At 44.4% G+C, this 24,081-nt stretch overlaps 1 protein-coding gene across 1 annotated transcript in view; it reads left to right on the forward strand.

Moving 5' to 3' along the window:
* Positions 1-820: 820 nt before the first annotated feature.
* The window catches only part of SEPTIN9 (septin 9), a 207,953-nt gene continuing 184,692 nt past the window's right edge, over positions 821-24,081 (forward strand). Inside the window, exon 1 of the mRNA XM_083428472.1 lies at positions 821-1,409. Within this exon, the coding sequence (XP_083284598.1) occupies positions 1,388-1,409 (22 nt within the window). The 5' untranslated portion in view covers positions 821-1,387. The remainder of the gene's footprint in view (positions 1,410-24,081) is intronic.

A 24,081-nucleotide genomic window follows, 5' to 3' on the forward strand; every position in this document is an offset into this window, starting at 1 on the left:
AATAAAATAGTGCAGCCCCTTTTTCTAATCCTGGTTTTACCATATAATTCTAGCAGCCAGAAATTGTCATGCATGAATGCATAAGTAGAAAAACCCTCCCAGTAGGCTGATATTTATTTATTTTTTAAATGAAAATCAGCAAGCTGGTATCTCTTGTGAATGCTGCAAGAACAGCTCACCCTTTTTAGTCCAGGCAATGACTCATTTTTTCATCTTTTAAAAAACAGGACCCATAATGTTTCAGACCCTTTCCTTAATTTTAATGTTTTCCCATCTCTCCACTCATTTTCCTGATCCCCAATTACCTGCAATTTACTGCAGGTGTCTTCCCTGCGCTCACCGCCCCCAAACACACACACAAAATCTGCAAAAGATCAGATGTCACACAAGGTGCTCAGGTACCCAAGCCTCCTTTAAATAAAATATTAGTGGTGTTATGTGGAAACTTAGGTTGTGGACACGCTATACCTTTAAAGCACACTCAAAACACATTTCCCCTCTCAAAGAATTCTGGGTTTGGTCGCTTGTTAAATGTTGCTGGGAAGTATAATTCTGTGGCCAGGTAAACTACAGTGGCCAGGGTTCTTGGAGAGAAAGAACAGTACTTCAAAGGTGCCTTCAAGGTATAGTGTGTACAATGCCTAAAGTAGCTGCCTGGCATGCCCAGTTCCCTCCAAACAATGACTGGCTGCACACAGACACGTAGTCTCCTAAGTCTACACTACAGGATTTGAACCAATGTTCTTACGTAACCAGCAGCCTTGCGCAAGTCTCTCCTTTCAGAGGGGAAAGAGGAGCTTTGTGTTTACCGTAAACAGCCAGACAGGCCCTGATGTCCTTTGAACTAGTGCCTGCTTGCCTCTAGACCTAACTCTGACCTGAGCTACGGGGAGGAGCAGGGAGCAAGGCACACACAGAGAAAAAGCCAGTGGGTGGGTGTGGGACCTAGTGGGTGGGGAGTCAGAATACCTCCCCCAGAGCACACAGGTTAAACCTGAAGGGAATCTCCGAGGCCCGGAGTGGGCAGGGACCTGCACGAAGCCTGATTTGCTCACAGAGGGGAAAAGGTTAAAGTGCTGCCGCAGCAGCTGAGCTCTTCCGCTAGCCGCCTCCTTCAGCTTTAGCCTAGTTGGAACAACCCCATGACTGCACATCAGATTAGAAAAGGTGTGTTCTAATTAATGGGAGTGCTGTGGACTCCCTCCTCAGCTGCAACTGTGTCTGTATATGCATGTAACACGTAGGAGGAGTACACTTTCCCTGCTGAGCCCTGCCTGCTGGAACAAAAGGATTATAAAGCAGACGCAGATCACCCTGGGGATTATTTGCCGGAGTAGCTTGAAGAAACTTTGCTGGCTTCCTATGTAACAGCTGGGACGAGAGCAGCATGAGGAAGACATCGAACACAGGTGAGCAGAGGGGGAAATGTTTCTTCAGGGGCTTTGCATCCATCACCTGGGCTCTCTTGCTGCATACAGAGAGAGAGAGCCTGGCTTGTTCGTTTTGTTTTATCTGTTGTGTGGTTAACTGCTCAGGAAAGATCAAAGTTGCATGGTGTAGGGAAATAGGGAAAGCATTGGCAGCAAAAGCTGATGGGGGAAATAAGTCTGAAAACTTTGGCCAGGTCTGCTCAGAATTACATTGCATTGAATTCAGTGGGACCTACTTCTAGGTAAGTGGGGGATAGGATTACAAACTAAATCCTTAGACCAGTAAAAAAAAAGGGGGGGGGAGCACATGCATATTCTGCTGCTGTTTCTCTCCAGAATTTATTCCAGATTACAGTTTGAATGTGAACCAATTAGTGTTTTAAAATGGTAGTTCCCCCCCCCCTACTTTTGAACTCTAGAATCCCTACTGTGACTTCTCATGGTTTTATAGGGCAGCTTCATGGGTTGCAGTATGAGGTACTTTATATATTATGTTTTCCACCACCTGGGAAAATATGTTGTAGAACAAGAATCAAACTCTTGAGGAGCAACCCTAAATTTTCAGTATACCTGTAAACTGTGTACTTGTTTTAAAGTTTCTTTGCAACTCTGAGGACTAGGAGCTTGTCAAATAGATCTCCTCACTCTGGAGATGTAGGAACTGGAAATCACTAAGTTAATTTAAATGAGTATGTGTTACTTGAAACTGAAAATGGCCTGCATGCTAAGGAGTCAACTGGCATAAGCTGGAAAAAAAAAAAGTTGGGAGAATATAAATTGGCAGGTACAAAGGAACCAGAGCAGATGTCAGGGTGTCTTGGCCTGACTCCACATTGTGCAACTGAACACTGATGGCCTCCCTCCCTCCTAAGAAAAAACAATGTGGGTGATTTGCAGTGGCAAGCAAAGATGAGGGGCAGCTGAATATTTTCACTACCTGTTACTGCTGCAAATTGCACCCCAGTCAGAGGCTACCTGTGGGGTTTTAAATGCATGTTTGCTTCCTGATTGTGGAAATAAAGAGAGGCCATTGTGGTTCACCTACATGTATTTGCATATAATACGCACTGAGGAAATTACTGAACCACAAGTAACCTCATACAACTTTAAACAGCCATGGCTTACTCCAAAGACTTCCGGGAACTGTAGTTTGCAGAATAGGGTCGCCTAACACTTCCCAGGATTCTTTGCAGGAAGCAATGATTGTTTAAAGTGGTATGATACTGCTTTGAATGTATAGTTCAGATGGGGCCTTAGAGGTTAGATGAATGTCCAGAACAGCTAATGTAGGTGAAAGAAGCTCTACATCTCTATGCCTGCTGACTTTACGTCTTGTTTGTTCAGCAATAAAATTGGACGAAAGGCTAAAGTGAAGTTAGGTCTCCATACAGGAAATAGGAATCTTTTTCATCTCAGCAAGGTACTTGCAAAATTCCACAATGGTCAGCAAAGTGCTCATATTTCTCTTCAGCTGTGAGTAAGGGTCCAGGCTATCAATGTTAGCTGCCCTGAACTGTATGTGACCTATGAAGTTTCCTAGAAATAAATCCCACATGGCTACAGCAAACAAGACTGTGTGAAGGCCCAGGTGGTTGCTAGGGGCAACGCCAACATCTTTGCCCAAATGGTAGCAGAGCTCTTCATTTTGAGTTGTTATGACACCGGTAGCCAATGAATCAATGGCTTGTTTTTCTCTCCAGCTTATTAGCAATTCAAGGAATTTTTATTTTGTTGGTTGGAAACTTATATTAGTGGTCATTATTCATCAGGCTGACACAGACAGAAGGCAATGTAGATAGTTTTTTTCTCACTAGACTTCATTTCCTGAGTGTTTTTGGATGCTCAGAAGTCTGCTGGTTAGCAGAAGAGAGCATGTTGTAATACAGCCACAGATTTATCACACACTTTGGCAAAGAGTGTATTATGATCTCACAACTATTTGCAGAGCCAGAAACTACAGTAACTCTCCACCAAAAGGAATGCTTCTGTGAAGGGGAGGAGAGAGGCTCCTAAAATTCTAGTGCTGTGTTTCTTGAACTTCTAAGAGACAAGGCATTCATGTACATAGGAGTAAGATCCATCAGCTCCCAAATGAGCTTGCCCCTATGTGAGTTGCTATTCTGGGCATGCATCATTTGAGTGCATTCTAGTGCAACTGCATTTAGTCAGGGTGCTCTATTTATTTTTTCATTAGGACCACTCAGGTCTTGGCTTGCTGGCAGTCCATAATACATGTACAATAAAACTAGACAGAGCCAGTTTGCATTGACTTACATGTGAACGCAACAAAATGGAACCACCATAACATAGAATCATAGAATTGCAGAATTGGAAAGGATCCCAAGGGTCATCAAATTCAACCCCCTGAGATGCAGCAATTGCAACTAAATCATGTGGAGACTTTCATCAAATATTATTTCATTTGTATCCCACTATTCCTCAGATGAGCTTTATGTGGTGTGCCATCACTCTTTCCTCCACTGTTAACATTTGCTGTGAAGTAGGCTAAGCTGACAGATACTGACTGGTTCAAGGTGGCACTGGAGTTTCATGGCTAAGTGGGGATTTGAACTTCGGTCTCCCTGGTCCTAGTCCAACCCTGTAACCACTGCACTACTCTGCCTTTCTCATTAGTACATCTTGGACATGTCCTATAGATTGTCAGCAAACCAATACCTGAGAATTGATAGAGCCATTCATTATCTGGACATGAAAACAAGTTGTGTATACCTGCTCTTAAATTTTGCTGGTTTTATTAATATGTTAATAATTGTTTAAAATGACTGTGTGTATACCACTTAGAGATTGTTTGGGCAGTTTATAAATTCTTCTGAATAAGCAGAAATAAACTGTGTAGCCACTAGCTTGCAAAACACTAGCACCATCTGTCCACTTCTAAAACCTGTACATAAATCAGATCCAGTATGTATTTCCTGACATGGGACCAACTCAGAGCAGTCGAGCCTTTGAACCATGCAGTGAACAATCCTCTATTAACAGAATTTGGAATTCGTTCTTGCAAAGATACTGAGTCACTGGAATTCTCCTGCACAGTCTGAGCTCACAGTATTCCAGTTTAATTATGTTGCAAGTTCTGAAAAACTGGGAGAGCCCTAATAATAAAGTAATATGTGACCTGAAAGCCGGGTTATCTATTAGACTGGCAAATAAAGATTGGTTTGGCATATACCAATAATAGAGACCTGTTATTGCAGGAAGAATAATTACTGTTACTGTGAAACTGATCAGCTGTATTTATTCATTAATCCCTGGAGTGGTAACCACAGCTCTGATTCTCTGAAGGCTGGGTCGCATTACAGTGGACAGGCGTAACTATGCTTTTTGGTTGTCAGCAGCTAAATTGTAGCAGGATTTTTATGGAGGAGGACTTCCACTCTACCGGATACATTAATCCACATCTGATTTTTGCCAAGCAAGGAACTGGGAACTGGGTCTGATTTATGTAGAGGTCTTGGAAGTGTACAGCATGGCCAAATGGCCTGGGATGTATTTAAAAGGACATGGGTAAATTCCTTGCCAGTGTTTTCAAAGCACAGAGCACATCATTGTTGAGTAGGGTACAGGAATAACATACCACAGATGGCCACCAGAACAAGTGTCCTAAGAACCTAGTCTATTGAGGATTATGATTCATAACCTTCATAATGTGGGTGAAGGAGGCTTTTCCAGGTATTTGGATACTTACAAAAGTCTTCCAAAATCAGCACGTTTGAAAATATGACAAGTTTTGTAATTGGGCCACTGTTTTCCTGAATTTTTGCATCAGTAAATACAGTGGTACCTTGAGTTACAAACGCCTCAGGTTACAAACGCTTCAGGTAACAAACTCCGCTAAACTGAAAAAGTTACCTCAAGTTGAGAACTTTGCCCCAGGATGAGAACAGAAATCGTGTGCCGGCGGCTCAGCGGCAGCAAGAGGCACCATTAGCGAAAGCACTCCTCTAGTTAAGAACAGTTTCAGGTTAAGAACGGACCTCCGGAATGAATTAAGTTCGTAACTAGAGGTACCACTGAATTGGGTATAATGAAACCAAGCATGGTATAAAAGGCTGGCAAGTTTCCTTCTGATTCTGACTCATGAAGGATTTTGGGTAAGCTCCTTCCTTCGTCTCGTTTAGCATGTATCCACTTCCGCTATGGTTCTCAACAGCTCTACTATCTATTCAGAAGCTCTGCTTGTGACGTTTGCTTTTTCTGCTAGACATAGCACTGTAAAATTCTTGCATAACTTCATTCATCTAATCCTTTAGGATATCAGTGTAGTTGGTGGAACCCAAAATTCCTCCTCAAAATTGCTCATAGCCCATGCACATTTTGTGACAACTTGAAAATCTGCTCAGTGCATTATTTGGTTATTTAAACAACAGTACTTCCAAATGGAGAGCTTTGCAAGTATCACGCCAAAGAGTCTGTAGCTCATCGGTAGAAAACAGGCTTTGTGTGTACAGGGTCTCTGGCATCTCCAACACAGGCATATAATGTAACAGGGTTGAAAAAGATCTCCACTTAAGATACCGGGGAGCTGAATTTGGACAGCCACTTGCTGCTTACAGTAAATCCTGGGCTAGATGGACCAAAGGTCTAACTCACTATATAAAGCAGTTACATATATTCATATTTGGCATGCCTGGCAACCACAAACCACACAGGGACTGTGCTGCACTAGATGGCAGCAGGCTAAATGCAACATTCCAAGCTGACATTGTAGCATAACTAACCCCACCCCCATTAGTCGGGACCTCTTTTTTTTTCTTTGGAGGTACCTTCTCCCCTACTTCTGGTTTAGTGCTACAGTGCTTAAGCAGCTATGGGCAACAATGCCATCTGGATGCGTACCAAGAACACTAAGCAGAGCCAGTTCTGGAGCCATACCCTGAAGAACTCCAGCTGTTGCCTCCCCACTGTTTGACAATGATCCCTTCATAGTTCATTATTGTGTAACAATTGCTACTGATATGGAATCTGAAACAACTGCTAAATGATGCAAAAAAAAAAAAAAAAGTGATTGCAAAATTAACAACTGCTTGTTTTTTCTTGCTCACTAAAAATAGTCAATCAGAACAGCTGGACCTCGCCAACCACAACAGTTGCCCCTTGCAACACAGTAGGCTGCTAGATGCCAAAGATGAATGAAACTTCTGTTCAGATTAACGAGGAATATTTAGATATGAAGTTCATTTTATATTTCACACTAACTGTCCATGGCTTGGTGAAGAAAGTGTTACCACTGTGCCAATGCCATCTTACTCATCACTCTGGCAAGGAGCCTGCAGAAGCCTGTCTTGGCCAGTTAAATTGCCAGAAGTTGAGCAATCGTTATACATTTATCCCATTTTATTGTTTCTAATAAAAAATACGTTTTCCTGTCTTGATTATTGTGTTGATTGAAATTCTAATAATAATGTCCAGCTGAAGAAACAAGTTAGTTGGGCTTTGAGTCCTAGTTAACTGCTGTTGGAGGCAGAAAGCTTAGTGTACCTTAAATGCAATAAAAAAAGAAAGCACTAATTTTCACCTAATCCTTGAGGCCAAATGAAGAATAAACCCAGTGGCCAAGCCTATAAGGCCTTGCTAAAAGAGCTTTTGTGTCAGTGGGAAAATCTTCACTGATTACGGCAATAACTCAATCTCTGAAGGGAACGAATGGAATAACATTTTTACTGAGAGCTGCCTTTCACTCATCAGGAGAGAAATTGGGCTGTCAAATCTCCTGAGAACATTTATTAAGTATGAGGGCAAGGGATAAGACTTTTCTTTATTTGTCGTCGTAGACTTTCTCCCATGCCTCACCATATGCATTGTCTGCAGTCTATATCAGATCTAATATGTGATTCCATAGGAGAACAATGGAAGAGTGACAATCTTCCTTTGCAAGACGTGTTGGGCAATTCTTCTTCCACAATGCTGGTACTTGGAAAATACCGGGAACCATTGATCCTCCCTAATTTAGGCATTTCTAAATTGGGAAATTTAAATGTGTGGGATGATGCAGCAGGGGAGGAGCATATAGTAAATGAAAACCGCCTCAAGGACTTGCCATGAAAGCTCACCTTGCAGAAATGTTTTAATTGCTGGGAAGGAAGTTTAAAATTAGGTTGGCACCTGAGCCACAAACTCTGCAAGTCTGCCAGACCTCAGCTCAGCTTCTGATTTATTTTTGCTTCAGCTTGCAAAATCCAACCTGTGACTTGTTGCTTGGGCATTTTTTCGTCTATCTTTCAGAATTTAGCTTGCTCCAATCTAGACACCCTCCACATACGAGATTCTGCTTGCTTTCAAAGAATCAAGCTTTATTCTTGAAATCATAGGAAGAGAGCAGGCAAGGCATTGAGGGAAGGTTTCTTTTAATCTGGGAGTGGCCACTAGCTGTTATCCAGAGAAAGAGCTTTATGTTTTCCGTTTAGCGAACAAGAAGAAATTCCTGTGGCCTAGTTTTGTAAAGTCACATGGACTAGAACAGCCTGAGTTTGCAGCTGGAATTGACCACAACATATTAAAGGTCAGCTCTCTTCTCTCTTTCCACACATAACTTCTCTCTCTCCCAATCCCTCCACTAAAAAGCACCCATTCTCTGCCGTGGAAAACACTGTGCCCTTGTTTCAAGTAACTGCCTCTCTTGATGAGTTGATAGCATAGTTACATTTTTCAGCCAGTAAACAAAAGCCACCGTGCTTGGTCATGTTTGCCTGGAGACTTTAGGATTATGAAATCTAACCAATTCACATGGATCACCTATCAGCTTCCTACATGAGTCATTTCCTTTCTTGTGGCTGAACAGCCAGTCTGGTTTCAACATACTTGCTCTGTTCTTGACTTCTGACCTTTCAGTGGGTAAGACCCTCTACCATTGGGTCAGAAACCTTCCAGTTGTGGGGATCCACCTCCCTTGTTGCTTCACCACATCCTTGGCTCTTAAGAAGATGGGCTCCTTTATTTATTCAATACCTTTGTTGGCTTCTCCTTGCATACCACTGATTGTCATTTACTGACACTGATTAGTACTCATTTTCCAGCTCTCGTCCAAGCATTTGTGTGTTCATTTTGCAATTCTAGGATTTCTCAGGGTCTCTGTTTCATAATGGGAGAGGAAATTTGCCATTCATTCAAGATTTTAATGGTTAAGGAGCAGTGCATGCTAAGAACATATGGTGCAACTATTTTTTCTCTTTTTTCATTTTTCATACTAGCTCTAGCAACATTTATTGATGCATGATGAACAGGTTTGTTTGTTTGTTTTAAATTGAAGCAAAAGGATTTGGGGCCAGAACATAGGGCACTTTATTCATTTTAGTTACACATTGTGCAGAGAAACCAGGGGGTTAATCTATACCTTATCATGGTCTTAAAAAAAGAGGGGGGGGGTGACTACACCTTCTGATCACTAAAACAGTGCTCCCGTCTCCCTTTTAAGCAATGAAGGCCCATGCCATGGGTGAGAGCATTGCTGTCAATCCCCAAGTACCCAGCAGCTGAGATGCATATTATGCACATGTGGCAATCAAGGGGCAGAGTCAAGTTATGCTGAGACCCAAAACCAGCCAGCACAGATTGTGAAAGCACAAACTCGGTTACTGCTTTACACAGCTTTCTGCTAATGTATGCATCTACTTTAATACAGTATTCACAAATGGTGCCTCTTACAAACATACATGATTTTCAGTCTATTATGATTTTCTTTATACATGTCACCATTTCCCCTTCCACCATTTCCCCTTCTTTGCTGCAGGATCTTTTCACTAGATAGGATTTTTGAGTTTGCCATCCTGCTATTTTGCATGTTCATATACAGGGCATTAGTTCTCCTGTCTTCCCAAAAGCGAGACAGACTGGATCCAGAATTGGCCTCCACAGTCACTTACGGACTCATTGTTAAAACTGTCTTTATGGAAGATCATCTTACTCGGCTACAAGTGATCGCCAAAGAAGAAGAATACAGGGCCATATAATTTCTTCATATAGATTGTGTTTGACTTCTCGTGTGTCATCATTTCACTGGCTTAATCTTTTACTAAGATTAGTCTTGTTTAAATTCCTGTAAAACGTATATGCTCAATAGCTCATCATACCATGATTTCCCCCTCCACTTTATAACACCAGAAGAGGAAGTATTAGGATTGCTCAAACCTACACCATTAGCCCTGCCAGCAAGGATCTGGCTTTTCCACAAAGTTTTTGCTTTTGTTAAATCATTTATCTGCAGGAGAAAGCCTACATGCAGCTTCAATGGATATTTATTATCTACCTAAGATAGATCAGACTCCTTGAGCAAGACTACTAAAAATTCTTCTGGGCACCTAAAAATATGACAGTGGCGTGTAGGAATAAGGATATATTTGTAGGCCTTTGTTAAAGAACGTTGGCTGGTAGAGTGCTATGCAGTGACCATGAACTGAATGTAGCAAGGATTGCCAAATATGCAATAATTGGGGTGGGGTGGGACGAAGGCAGCATGGTCTATATGAATACCTGAAGTAGATACAAACTATCTTGGTAATGCTTTCTTGAAAGGAGAGACCAGTTGAGCCCAGTGCTGGCAACATCTCCTCAGGCATAGGTGCCAACTCCCTGGGGCCTTGGGTGCCCAAGCACCCACAAAATTCCCCATGAAGGGGCTGGGCATCCACAGATTTCAGTGTCAGGGCCATTCACGCTGCATGGCACCAACAGCCCTGGGCACCCATGGTTGCCGGGCCAAGCTGGCACTCCTGTCCCCAGGGCTAAGGCACACCAGGGGATATTCAGTGGGCAAGGGATTGTGTGCTGTGTTCACACTTCCTTCCTTATCTCTTTGGAACCTCACAGGGCTGGTGGCTTGGTGCAGACACAAGGGTGGGATTGCAGTGATCAGTACCAGGCATTGAACAGCGCTTTCCCTGATAACTGGTGGCAGTGCAATGGTGTAATGAGCTCTGCAGAGACTGAGAGCCAGTTCAAGCACTTATCAGAATGGGCAATCTGTACACAATGTGAGGTAAACAGGACCCCCACTATGGGCCCCTCCAAATCTTCTTTTTAAATGGGTGCATTCTGCAGCATGTCATTGATGCAAAAATAGTGCATTAGTGGTGTGATTATGTTGAACTATCCAGACATCATTCTACTTTATTAGTGGTTCTGCAACATCCCCCCAATGCTATTGGATCGTTGGATGGGCATTCTGTTGCTATAGCACAACAGAAGTGGGGGGGGGGGAGAGGGGAAATCGACACTTGACAGGATTTTAGTAGGAAACTATGGGACATGCACCTATTGAGAAAGAAGCAGTAGGACTGCCCCAAAGCTTTTGTAGGCACAAGTGGGATTGAAAATGTGATCACATTTAACTGCCTCGATAAACATCAAGAGCACACATCATGATCTATTCAGGATGCACACCCCTTATACCTTTAGCGTAAAATGTGAAATGGGTTGTATGCATATGTAGGAAGCTACCGTGCACCAAGTCAGACCACTGACCTGTATTGTCAACACTGATTGGCAGGGGCTCCCCAGGGTTTCAGGAAGGGGTCAATCTCAGCCTGACCTTCAGATGCTGGGGACTGAGCATGGGATCTCTGGCACACAGAGCATGCGTTGCTCTGCCACTGAACTATGGCCCTTTACCTGCATAATTTCTCCGTGAGCCTTCCACTTCAAAAATTAAGAGGCAAGGTGGAACAACTCATTATGGCATACATATGAAGGAACATGAGAGTTCATGCTTTTCACCCCATCTAGGTGTAAATTGGCCTGAGGGCTGCCATCTGCACCCCTTTTTATATTTGATATTGCTGCAGATATGGCCCAGCATTTCAGATGCGCTGTAGCCATAGCTGCAGGGTATCTATCTGAATTTTTATTCAGAGTTGCCAAAGCAAATTTAAACAGCGGCATAAGACTGTCAAAATTAATTAAAGGAAGCCCAAGTTGTTAATGATTCTCAAAGAGGGACAATTTGAATTTTGATTCTTTCTCAAACAAGTGTATACATATGTATAAAAACTTTTAATTTTACTCGCAGCTTTGTAAAGCACACCACATCTCTGGTATATACATGCAAGTAAAATGGAAACCGGAAAGCCGTGCCGTTTTTATGTCTGAAGAGATGACTAATCCCTTGCTCAGAAAATTGTTCTTTCCTTCTGCCCAGCTCAGTGCTCTTTGTCCTTTATGAACCCAGCAAAACTTGGCACATGATATAAGCTAGTGAGACTGCAAAGACCTTTCCATGACTAGCTCAGAAATACTGAGTGATTGTCTGGCAGCAGAACGCATTACAAACATGCCCCTTTTTCTTGCAGTCTACCTTTTGCCTACTCTTAGCAAGCTGTGCCCTCACTAGAGCTCTACTTGAGCTGTGATTTGAACCCGTGAAGGTCTAGTTCTGAAGTGCATTTCACAATATGGTTCATCACATGTTACATTGAATGCAGGTGCATAGGAGCCAATTCCTAGGGGCTGAGGACCCTTCGCCAGCCCCCATAAAATATTTGAGGGGGTCTCCCACCAAAGTTGATGGGCATTGCCATTCAAATGGTTGTCCCTACATGCATACAAGTGTTTGTGAGAGAAATTTTCCATAGATAAAACAGGATTGATTGTTAACAGTGAGCAGGGTAAGGGAAGCAATGGCTTTGGGAAGGAGGCGTAAGGCTCTGGCATGGCCCTAGAGCCCTCCCACCTTCTCCCCCAAGCTGGACAAGTGCTTACTAGGCTTTGCGAGGGAGTCAGGAGGACTCTTTGATTAGGTTATCCACACCTTTCCGCCCTGCACATGACCCAGGTGAATGAAGAAGAAAGTGGTGATTGTGATCACTGTGTACGCTTTGGGCAGGTGTGGATACACCCCCTCTGCTGGTATCACTTTCATTTGGAAATGCATTGGTAATGCATTGGTAATGCAGAATCAATATGTAATGAATTTTTATTTTTATTTTTGGATTGAAACTATATTCTGAAGAAGTGCTTTACGGGACAGGAAGTGTAATAGATCTAGCTTGTGTGTGGATTACATGGGGGGGGGGGGACAAGTACTCTGTCTCAATTGATCCTAAAATAAAATGTTGTGTGCTCACAGCCATAGTTACTGAACTATTTCCACTTTGTTTTACAAGTTACATTGGGATGAAAGTAAACAAACTCTTTCTTCACTTATTGTCTTGCTTTGAGGATAGGGAGTCCGCTGAGCTCTGAAAAGAGCTCTCAGCACAACATCTCTGGCTAGGAGAGCAGAAGCAATTACTCTCTCAACACCAGTGACCCTCTGCAGCAGAGTGCGCTTGTACTGATGTTCTCTCCTGAGATGCTGCTCAGCGCTTCAGCTGGGTAGTTCGCCAGCAATTTAAGCACCAAGCCACCGATATTAAATTGTGCATAAGCCCTACAGCAGCAGAGGCGCTTTAAAAAAAAGCAGAAAATTGTTGCGTGTAAACATGACCATTATTGTTGGGGAAATAACCTCTGTGCAGTTACTGGTTCTCTTAGGGAAAAGCTAGATATGATAGCGGCACAGATCTGAGTATTTGAATTAAGCTGCCATCAAATCTTCCCCCGCTCCCCAATGTGCCACTACCATTGAAAACTACCTCCTTATCCTCTACCAGTTCTCACTCGAAGGGTACCTCCAGACTGATATTTTCATGGGGGGGGGGGGATGCTGCAACATGTCCTTGATGCAGTAATAGTGCATTAGTGGAGAGCTATCTGCACATCATTCCGCTTCGTTGGTTGTCCTGTGATGCTTCTGCAGTGGGACTATATAATTGCCATCTGGAGGGGCACACTTGCGTAATACCACAACAAATGTGCACAAATTGGAATGTTTGTGGTATGAAAAAGTACAGGATTTCAGCAGGAAGTTACAGGACATGCACTAGTTGGAAACAAAGCAGTATGTCCACTCCAAACTTTTGGAGGCCGTCATGAGCATAAATCATCATGAATGTACAATAAGAAGGATGTCTGGAGGGGCTGTGTGTGATAGTGAGGGCAGCACTTCAGGGCACTGATGCATCAAGTGTGGAAACAATGATTGCTATTAATGTATTGATATGAAATTGTTTATAGGCTGCTTTTTGGGCATAGCCCCCTCAAGGTAGCTTACAAAGCATGAAAACACAACGCAAAGAGCTAACAGCCATTTAGAAACCTAGGCTAGTTAAAACAAATAAAACAACACTATAAAGTTCCTACAGACAAAAGAAACTATCCATCTTAAAATAGTTTTCTTAACAATGTGAAGGTTGACCTGGAGAAATGTGTTTTAAAAACCTACTTAAAGGTTTGCAGCTTTTTTTTGGGGGGGGGAATACACCTTGGTGCAGAGGTAGTTCCACATTCTGGGGACATAAATATATGCATGTACTAGGAAGTGTGCTCTGCTTGCCAACCCCTTGCCATTGCCCCCACATTACCTCCTACAGCTTCCCCTTTCTACACCATTTTGGGAAGCTCACTTTTCACCTTCCCATCCCTGTGTGTGTGTGTGTGTGTGTGTGTATTAAAGATTTTGTTGATTTACAAAAGTGTGCAATGTCCCTCTCTCGTGTTTTCCCCCCGTAACATTTTTACAAATCAGTTTCATTTGTTGAGACATTAGGAAGAAAAGGGGGAAAGAGGTGGAGGGGGGGGGAAAGATGGGTGGGGGTGGGGTCGGGTGGCAATGTTTCTATTTCACTTACTATATGTAGGGTTTGGTGTCAGCATTGCTTGTGCAGGTTCTTTGCTGTTCACTTGTGTTCCTTTGGTGGTGAGAGAGGTTGGGGTTGGCCTACGGTGTGGTTATTCATTTGTGGTTGGCTGTGATGGTCTTTGTTTTTATGTGTGAGTGGGGTGGGTGGGTGTTTTGGATCAGGATAGCCATATTGATTTGTAATGCTGTTGGAGGATTATTGTTGTTGTCTTGTTGGACTGTGTATGTGATAAAGGGGAGCCATACCGGGGTGAAGGTGTCCCATCCCAATTTTTGAAACCACTTCTCTATTCTGTTTCGCAGCCCTGCTTTCCACCTTATTTTCACCTTCACCCTTATGTCCATGCCACCATCTTCCCCTTTTTTGTGCACACACACACACCCCCGCCTTACACAGAAACCACCATGGTAACCCCCTGCATCTTCCTTATTATGAACAGGCAGCTGTTCATAATAAACATGCATAATTTAAGTATAGCACACCATGCATAGATGAGAAAGATGCTACGACGACTGAGGTAATCCAGCTGTGTAACACTGACTGTATCCCAGCTATCTAAGGCTGCCAACTTTTAAGCTACTTAAAGCTGCCAGGGACTTTTATCATTGGGAAATGCTGCTGCTTGGAATGTCTTCATGTGGGTGGTCTTTCCTATTCAGTCATTCAATGATTAATTTCCTGGTAAAGATCCCGCTCCCACTCCATGGGTGAACATGTAGGCATGGTTGGCAGCATGTCATTACTTGAAGCTGACCTGTTGCATGCTTTAATGCTGATCAGGACCATTTCAGTTTCTGAGTCTGACTCAGCATCTCAGCTCTTGCAAATGCGTCTTGATTATCTTTAAAAGGTAAAGGGACCCCTGACCATTAGGTCCAGTCGTGACAGGCTTTGGGGTTGCGGCACTCATCTCGCTTTATTGGCTGAGGGAGCTGGTGTACAGCTTCTGGGTCATGTGGCCAGCATGACTAAGCCGTTTCTGGCAAACCAGAGCAGCACACGGAAATGCCGTTTACCTTCCCGCTGGTGCGGTACCTATTTATCTATTTGCACTTTGACGTGCTTTCAAACTGCTAGGTTGGCAGGAGCAGGGACCGAGCAACGGGAGCTCACCCTGTCGCAGGGATTTGAACGACTGACCTTCTGATGGGCAAGTCCTAGGCTCTGTGGTTTAACCCACAGCGCCACCCATGTCCCTTGATTATCTTTACTGTTAATATTATTGCTTCTACCCCTTATTGCAAAGAGATCTCTCTGTAATAGTTCCTCTCTTCACTTTTATAATATTGAGACGTTATCAAATTAAACAGAATGGTGGGAGATTGAGAACACAGACAAAAGAAAGTACTTCTTCACACAGCGCCTAGATTTTGCTACCAGAACACATGGTGATGGCCACCAGTTTAGATGACCTTAAAATCAGCTTAGGCAAATTAATGTGACTCTGTTCTAGTAAATTTAATAAGAAATAGATGTGGTAGAATACTCCCCAAATACTCACGCTCTAGGTCAGGCATCCCCAAACTCGGCTCTCCAGATGTTTTGGGACTACAACTCCCACCATCCCTAGCTAATCTGCCCGCGGACTGTCTCGCCAGAGTGGTGCATGCTCTGGTTATCTCCCGCTTGGACTACTGCAATGCGCTCTACGTGGGGCTACCTTTGAAGGTGACTCAGAAACTACAACTAATCCAGAATGCGGCAGCTAGACTGGTGACTGGGGGCGGCCGCCGAGACCACATAACACCGGTCCTGAAAGACCTACATTGGCTCCCAGTACGTTTCCGAGCACAATTCAAAGTGCTGGTGTTGACCTTTAAAGCCCTAAACGGCCTCGGCCCAGTATACCTGAAGGAGCGTCTCCACCCCCATCGTTCTGCCTGGACACTGAGGTCCAGCTCCAAGGGCCTTCTGGCGGTTCCCTCATTGCGAGAAACAAAGCTACAGGGAACCAGGCAGAGGGCCTTCTCGGTAGTGGCGCCCGCCCTGTGGAACGCCCTCCCAGCAGATGTCAAAGCGATAAATAACTACCTGACATTTAGAAGACATCTTAAGGCAGCCCTGTTCAGGGAAGTTTTTAATCTGTGATATTTTACTGTATTTTTTGTTTCTATGGAAGCCGCCCAGAGTGCCTGGGGAAACCCAGCCAGATGGGCGGGGTACAAATAATAAATTATTATTATTATTATTATACTAACAGGACCAGTGGTCAGGGATGATGGGAATTGTAGTCCCAAAGCATCTGGAGAGCAGAGTTTGGGGATGCCTGCTCTAAGTTGCCAAATAGTTTAACTAGCAGATATACACATGATATCTGAGAGGGAATGATAAAAAAAGATTATTTAAACCATGACTGATAAAAGTTTGATGACAATGGAAAGTGTCATTTTGGAGGACCTTAGCTAGTATGTCAACACTGAGTGTGTGGGGTCTCTTGGAGCCATACCTGAATACCAGAATTTCTATAGTCTTCTTCTGCTTAAGTTGTATATAATTTTTTTTCAGGGAACTGAAACAGGAGGGTCTGTTGTTCTGCTATCATTTCTGTTCAAACGTGGCAAGTTTTTGTAGCACTTCAAAAAAAATTGCAGGCCTCTTTGATAATTAACCACAAATGTGATTACTATAGGCAACAATGTACAAACTTAGTTTCTCTCTCTCTCTCTCTCTCTCTCTCTCTCTCTCTCTCTCTCTTAAAAAAGCAACTATTGGTAACTCTTTAGTCTGAGCATCATTGTGTCTGTGTCCAAACCAGCTTGATGCTGTGAAAATATAAGATTCCTCTAAGTCAGAAGTACTGTACTGGAGAACAGGATTCCTATGGAGAATGAGATTTTTGTTTGGACTGAAAACCAAGGAAATTAAGAGGGGGCAGGGCAATGCTGTAGCACACATCAGAAATTCTTTCCAGCTCTGGTAAATAACCCTTATTTCCTCCCCCCCCCCTTGAAAATAGGGTGGCCCATCTCATTTTACCAACTGAGGCGAACCAGGAAGGTACTCTGCCCCCAACAAAGTCTCGTAGAAATCATGCAAGATCTCATGGAACTCCATGAGAACTTGCCATAAGCCACAGCAGGGGCAGGTAAGCTACCCACAGTAACACCGCCCTGTGGGTTTTCACCACCTGAGGTGGCTGCTTCACTTGGCTTCATGGGTGGGCCGGCCCTTACTTCAGGATTAATAATATGTGGTCACTGGCACCCACAGTTTGCCTAAAAACTGTAACTGGAAAACCTGTTCAAACCATTGTTTCAAATTCTCATTTGGAAGCAAGCTATGGTTGGCAGAATCCTGATTAATGCCTGATTAAGACATTATAGCAAACTGTTGCTAGTGACAATCAGAATGTGAAGAAGGGAGCCAGAGTATGTTGAGGAGGAAGCACATCAGCATGAAGTCCATTCATGATCTGCCAGACCATGACTGGGGAGGAACACAATTTCGTGGATGAAGTTATCAAGGGCTCACAGGAGACAAAAATTGAGTAGTGGCTGCAAAGGGGAACCTGAATATTGTCACATATTCATTAGGCAGATTTGTTGATTCGGACTGGAGGCCTCATTACCTGAAGCCATTGTCACAGCTGTAGTAGGAATTTGCTCTTCTAATATCACATTAGCAAAATTTTCAGAACCAGGTGGGTAGCAGGTTTCTTCCACAGGCTGTTATCTCTGGGGTGATCAAAGGCGCTGGGGAAAGATTTCATCTATTTTCATATGACAAGGTGAACAAAGGAAATGAGTACAAGTTGCCTCAAACCCCCTCAGGAACTGAATGGCTTGAGGACTTGAGTTGCAAGTGCCTGGACATGTACAGCAACTGCATGAATTACAGAAAGAGGGGGGAAACCCTCTGTGAGTTGCAAGTCAAGGCAGGGAGGATTAATGGACAGATGAATGTAGGGTAGGATGGCTTTGGCATAACTTTAGTGCTGGGAAACTGCCCAGGACTGACAGCACACGGGAATCATATTATCTTTGTAAACAGAAGGAAGACTTAGGCTGCCACCCAGGCAGCAGTGGAGGAAGCACCTTTCCTCTGTTGCCTTCTCATTTTTGCCTATCTGGGTCTGAGAAGACCACAAATGCCTGGTGGTGTCAGAAGGGACCCAGAAAGCTCCCCTTTCCAATGCCCAGTTCAAAAGCAGGACCACCCACCCCTTAAGCAACCAACTCAGTCTTGAGTGCTGCATGCGGCCCACAAAAGCAGAAAGTACATAACACAACAAGGAGCTTGCAGTGCAGTTGTTCTACATGACTTATGCAAAAGAGCTGAGGCAAAGAATATTAGAGAAAGAGGAGAGGAAACAAAGGAGCGGTTGTTTGCTACTTTGACCTGATGGGGTTGAGCAAAACTAATCCATGGAGGGCTCCCTTCATGCATCCTTCTTTCCAGTGGAGCATCCTTCTTTCCAGTGGAGATCCAATCAAGTTGGTTTGACCCATGTGTGTTGTTTAATTCTCACAAAGTGCTCATCGGCTCTGGATCCATTCCAGTCCGGCTTCCGCGCTGGTCATGGGACCGAGACGGCTCTGGTCGCCCTAACAGATGATCTCCGCAGGCAGCTGGATCAAGGCGGGTCGGGGCTGCTGATTCTTCTAGACCTGTCAGCAGCCTTCGACATGGTCGATCACGAACTCCTGGACCACCGCCTTGCCGACGTGGGGATCCAGGGCACAGTCCTTCAATGGCTGCGCTCGTTTCTCTCCGGTCGGGGACAGAGGGTGGCGCTTGGGGGGGAATTGTCATCCCGCCACTCCTTGGTGTGTGGAGTGCCCCAGGGTGCGATACTCTCCCCGATGCTTTTTAACATCTTTATGCGCCCCCTCGCCCAGCTTGTCCGGAGTTTTGGGCTGGGCTGCCATCAGTATGCTGATGACACCCAACTCTATCTGTTGATGGATGGCCACCCTGACTCGGCCCCAGACACACTGACCAGATGCTTGGAAGCTGTGGCTGGATGGTTACGTGGGAGCCGGTTGAAGTTAAATCCTTCGAAGACAGAGGTCCTCTGGCTGGGACGGGACGATATGGGATTGAGGGGGCAACTCCCATCTCTAGCGGGGGTGCAATTAGTGCCAGCACCGTCCGTTAAGAGTTTGGGTGTAATCTTCGACACCTCCCTCTCCATGGAGGCGCAGATTGCAGCTATAACAAAGGCGGCATTTTTTCATCTCCGCCAAGCTAAGCAGTTGGCTCCTTACCTCTCTCGCCCTGACCTAGCCACTGTGATCCACGCGACGGTCACCTCCAGACTGGATTATTGTAACTCGCTCTACGTGGGGCTGCCCTTGAGACTGACCCAGAAACTCCAGAGGGTGCAGAATGCCGCAGCGAGACTCCTTACAGGGTCTTCACTGCGAGATCACATCCATCCGGTGCTATACCAGCTGCACTGGCTCCCGGTGGAGTACAGGATCAGGTTTAAGGTGCTGGTTTTAACCTTTAAAGCCCTATACGGCCTAGGACCCTCGTACCTACGGGACCGCCTCTCCTGGTATGCCCCACAGAGAAACCTACGCTCATCAAATAAAAACATCCTGAAGGTCCCAGGCCTCAGAGAGGTTAGGCTGGCCTCAACTAGAGCCAGGGCTTTCTCGGCTGCGGCTCCAATCTGGTGGAACGCTCTGTCACAAGAGACTAGGGCCCTGCGGGACCTGACATCTTTCCGCAGAGCCTGCAAGACAGAGTTGTTCCACCAGGCCTTTGGTCAGGTCCCAGCCTGACTCCCTCCTCTGGCAACCTGCACAGAATTTTGCTCAACGGTTGCCATTAATTTGACCTTAATTAATTTTTATAATGGAATGTTTTTAGAATGTTTGATTATTTGATTGTTTGATTATTTAATTGTTGTTAGCCGCCCTGAGCCCGGCTTCGGCTGGGGAGGGCGGGATATAAATAAAATTTATTATTATTATTATTATTATACACACTTCCCTTTTGCACTTTCCAGGCACAATACTTGCCGATTACACCACAATGTTTCCATGGCTCTATGCTTGGGGTTGGGTCTGAAGCCATTTCCACACTCTCTCATGTTAGCTGAAGAGTTATTGTCATAGGTACAAAATCCTTCTAGGTCTGCGGTATTCTGTTGCTTGAGGTGTTGGTAGAAGGTCAGGCCAGACAGAGTGCATTGAAACCATTACCACTTATGGACTGTGGGAATGAAAGAGGGAGGTGAGCACTCCTTATCAGCTTCCCATGGGCATCTGCTTTGTGACTCTGAGAACAGGATGCTGGACTAGATGGGCCTTCAGCTGACCCATCAGGGCTTGCTTTATGTTCTTACCTTTTTAGTTAGAGATCTATGGAGTACACAGCAGGCTCTCTAAGATGTTCAGATGCCCTCCATGCATGATGTTTTAAAATCAAAAGTGTGTAGTCCTAGAACAAAAACATAGCAAATATGAGTACAAAGTTGTGGCATGCTCATATTTCTGTTATATCTCTGGTATTTGTTTTGTCTTTTTGGTGCTCTTGACTGCTTCTAACTACTGATATCACACAGATCGGGGTGGCCAACATGGTGTGCACCAGATGTTGTTGGACCACAACTTCCCATTGGCCTCAGGAAGGTGGTCAAAGGTCAGGGACGATAGATGCTGTAGTCCAGCAACATCTGAAGTACATCATGTTGGTTCCCCGTGACTTAGATCATCTGACTTAGTCTATGAGCAGAATCTGGAATGTTGCATCCCGCTGTTCCTTTTGCATTGAGGAGATCTGTCTGCAGTGAACATTAAACACCTGCCAAGGGATTATATTTTAAAAGCTTGCTTCAATAAATAGGCTACTTTGTGCCTTTTCCCCTCAGACCGGTTATTTGGCTTAGAAAAATAGTATAAAGAAATGAAAGTTGCAGTTGTTAAGTGGAATTGCAATATGTTGCCACATCTTGCAATGGCTGCGCCCAAGCTATATATCTCGACAGTGGAGGATTGTCCACTCTTGTGATTTTATTCAGGGGGGCCTGTGATTATAATAAACTATGCGGTGGAGGGCATGAGAAGTAAAGGAGAGCATGACAAGACCCCTGTGAGCTTGGCTCAGGCCAGAAACCAAAAAACTAAACAAAGGAAATAATATCTTTGTAAATCCAGTTGCCTGGTGGCGGGAAAGGCCAGAACTGTACTCTTTCTGTGGTAGGAACTGGAAAGCAAAACAAAACAAAAATCCTTGCCTCAGGGCTCTTTTCCATGCCACGTATAACTCACTCATGTCTTAAGAGAAGGATTAATACATGTTGCTGCCTCTGATAAAAGACACACTGGTATGGCTGAGACACACCCTGGCCCTTGGAATGCAACTCTTCTGGGAGAAAGTAATATATTAACCCTTTCCCCAAGGATGATTTACAGCGTAATCCTAGGCACGCCTACTTGGAAGTAAATTCCATTGAGTTCAACTGGGCCCACTGCCAAGTAAAGTGGGTACAGGATTGCAACTCCCTAACAAAGGCACTGGAGTAGCTTCCAGGAACATACTCATCAGTATAAGGTGGTGTGGTAGGACGGTGACACTCACCTGACCTCCAGTCAGTACCGTTGCTGCTGCTTCCTGGGAGGAAGAAGAGGGGGTGAAGTGTTAGTGAGGTTGGCATGGTGAAAATGCTCCACCAGAACCAATCTGGTGCTTCCGTTGGTGTGTTTGCACCATGCCAACCTCACTGCCACATAGCCCCTCCCTTTCTACCTTTCAGTAAAGCAGAAGTGACTGACTGGAAGTCAGGCAATAGTCAATAGAGTAAATAATAAATAGTAAACAAAGAAATGAGAAAGGGACTGAAGAGAAAATTAAAAGCCTCCTGTTTGATCTCATTGTGTTTTGTTTTTATCCATAACTACTTTTTGATGTTTTTAATTGTACTTGTTCTCAGACTGATTTTACTAAATGTTTTTGTTGATGGCTGTCTATCTGATTGCCACCCTGGGCTCCTTGGGGAGGGAGGGGAGGATATAAATTCTAATAATAATAATAATACCACCACTGTCCCACCATGCTGTCTGCTACTGATGTTAATGTAATCACAAAAAGTAACGTTAATTCTAAAGATATGTCTGTGTGTAGCTTACCCTGTGCAATTACAATGACCACAACATTTAGGCAAACCAGTTTTACAGCACTCACTGTGGTTTTCTGGCTGGTGGGGGGACATTTGCACTACTTGTTGTATTTACACAGACAAGGCCAAGGGCTGTAATTGTAAGCAGACTTGTTACGAAGCAAGTCTCAGTGAGCATAAAGACTTGGGACTGCACTGCAAGCATCAAAGTGGCTGAAGAGTGTCTACCAGTGACTCTCAAAACTGAGAGAAAGGAATGACATAATGAAACATTCTTCTGAGTCCAAAACACACTCCCACAAGAAAAGGTTGCCTGCTTCAACTCTTCATGGGTTAGAAGGTGAAGGTGAAGGGACCCCTGACCATTAAGTCCAGTCGTGACCTACTCTGGGTTGTGGTGCTCATCTTGCTCTATAGGCCAAGGGAGCCGGCGTACAGCTTCTGGGTCATGTGGCCAGCATGACTAAGCCGCTTCTGGCGAACCAGAGCAGCGCATGGAAACACTTTTACCTTCCCATCAGAAGTATTTATCTACTTGCACTTTGGTGTGCTTTCGAACTGCTAGGTTGGCAGGGACTGAGCAACGGGAGCTCACGCCGTCGCGGGGATTTGAACCACCGACCTTCTGATCGGCAAGTCCCAGGCTCTGTGGTTTAACCCACAGCCCCACCCATGTCCCTAGGGTTAGAAGGTAGCAAGGCCAGAACATGGAATCTGCCCTTACTGTGGGTAAATTGGATGTGGGCCTTATGGGCAATCTAGTCCAACTCCCTGGGGCTCAATGGAGGCAATCCAGAGTTAGTGCATCCCCTGACAGATGGTTGTCCAGCTTTTGCTTGAAGACCTCTAAGCCAGGTACACCTCACTAGCCCTCCAGGCAATTGGTTCCTTTGTTGAACTGCTCTTACCATCAATACACTCTGATCACCCTTATCATGTGCACATTAGTTCTAGTTCTACCCTCTGCAGCAGCGGAAGACAAGTATTTGCCTTGCCTCATGACCCTTTGGGTATTAAAAGAATGACACCATCATTTTTCACTTCTCCAGACTAAACGTAACTGTGGTGGAGTGTCATTCAATCATTGGAACATTCCCTGTGTGTAGAGTTGCAGCAGAGTTTTCCACCTTTCTAGGAGGTTGCCAACTGCATTTCTGCATGAGTCCATATTCTGGATATGTCTCTTTTCAACTGAGGTGACTGTTCGTATCAATGACCCACAAAGAAACATGGGGTGGGTGGGACTCCTCTAAGGGCATTCTGTTCTTAGCTCTTGCAGTGCCTAAAAGGAAGCCATTTTGGAAGCCTTAGTTCAGGGGGGGAAAGGTAGGTCTGAACTAAATAGTTGAACTAGTGTGGGTAAGTTCAACTAGTCCTACTAGCACAGGACTCCTCCCTCTTACACCCAACCATTGGCTGGGGAAATGGTGTCTGGAGAATCTCCCAGAATATGTATTACCGGTATATGCTGCATTTGAATACATTTTACTGCCACCCATATAGAGGGAATTCTGTGTTACTACCTTCAAGGGCAAGGTGCCCGCTAGAAAATTCAGTAGCCCCATGTTATGTACTGAGTTGAATAGGATCCAAACTGCAGCAGTCTGATTGGTCCTAGAACAATGCAGCAGTATGATTGGTTGGCAGGAACCACCCAATCATGCTCCAGATAGAAGTGAATCCACAACCTGATTGGCTTACAGTAGAATTCTGGAATTAGCCAATCATGTGCAGCCCATTGTGTAAATAATGTATATAAAGCAGATACTTTGAGGGGACATTCATTCATTCCTCCTCACTACTATGAGCTGAATAAAGAGCATGAAATCACTTTGCGACTCTGAGTATATTTCACCCCAAATTAGAAGGGAATGCATCCCAGGCTGCTGGG

The sequence above is a fragment of the Podarcis tiliguerta genome (assembly GCF_965153285.1).
Source record: "Podarcis tiliguerta genome assembly, chromosome: 2".
NCBI classification, from domain to species: Eukaryota; Metazoa; Chordata; class Lepidosauria; order Squamata; family Lacertidae; genus Podarcis; species Podarcis tiliguerta.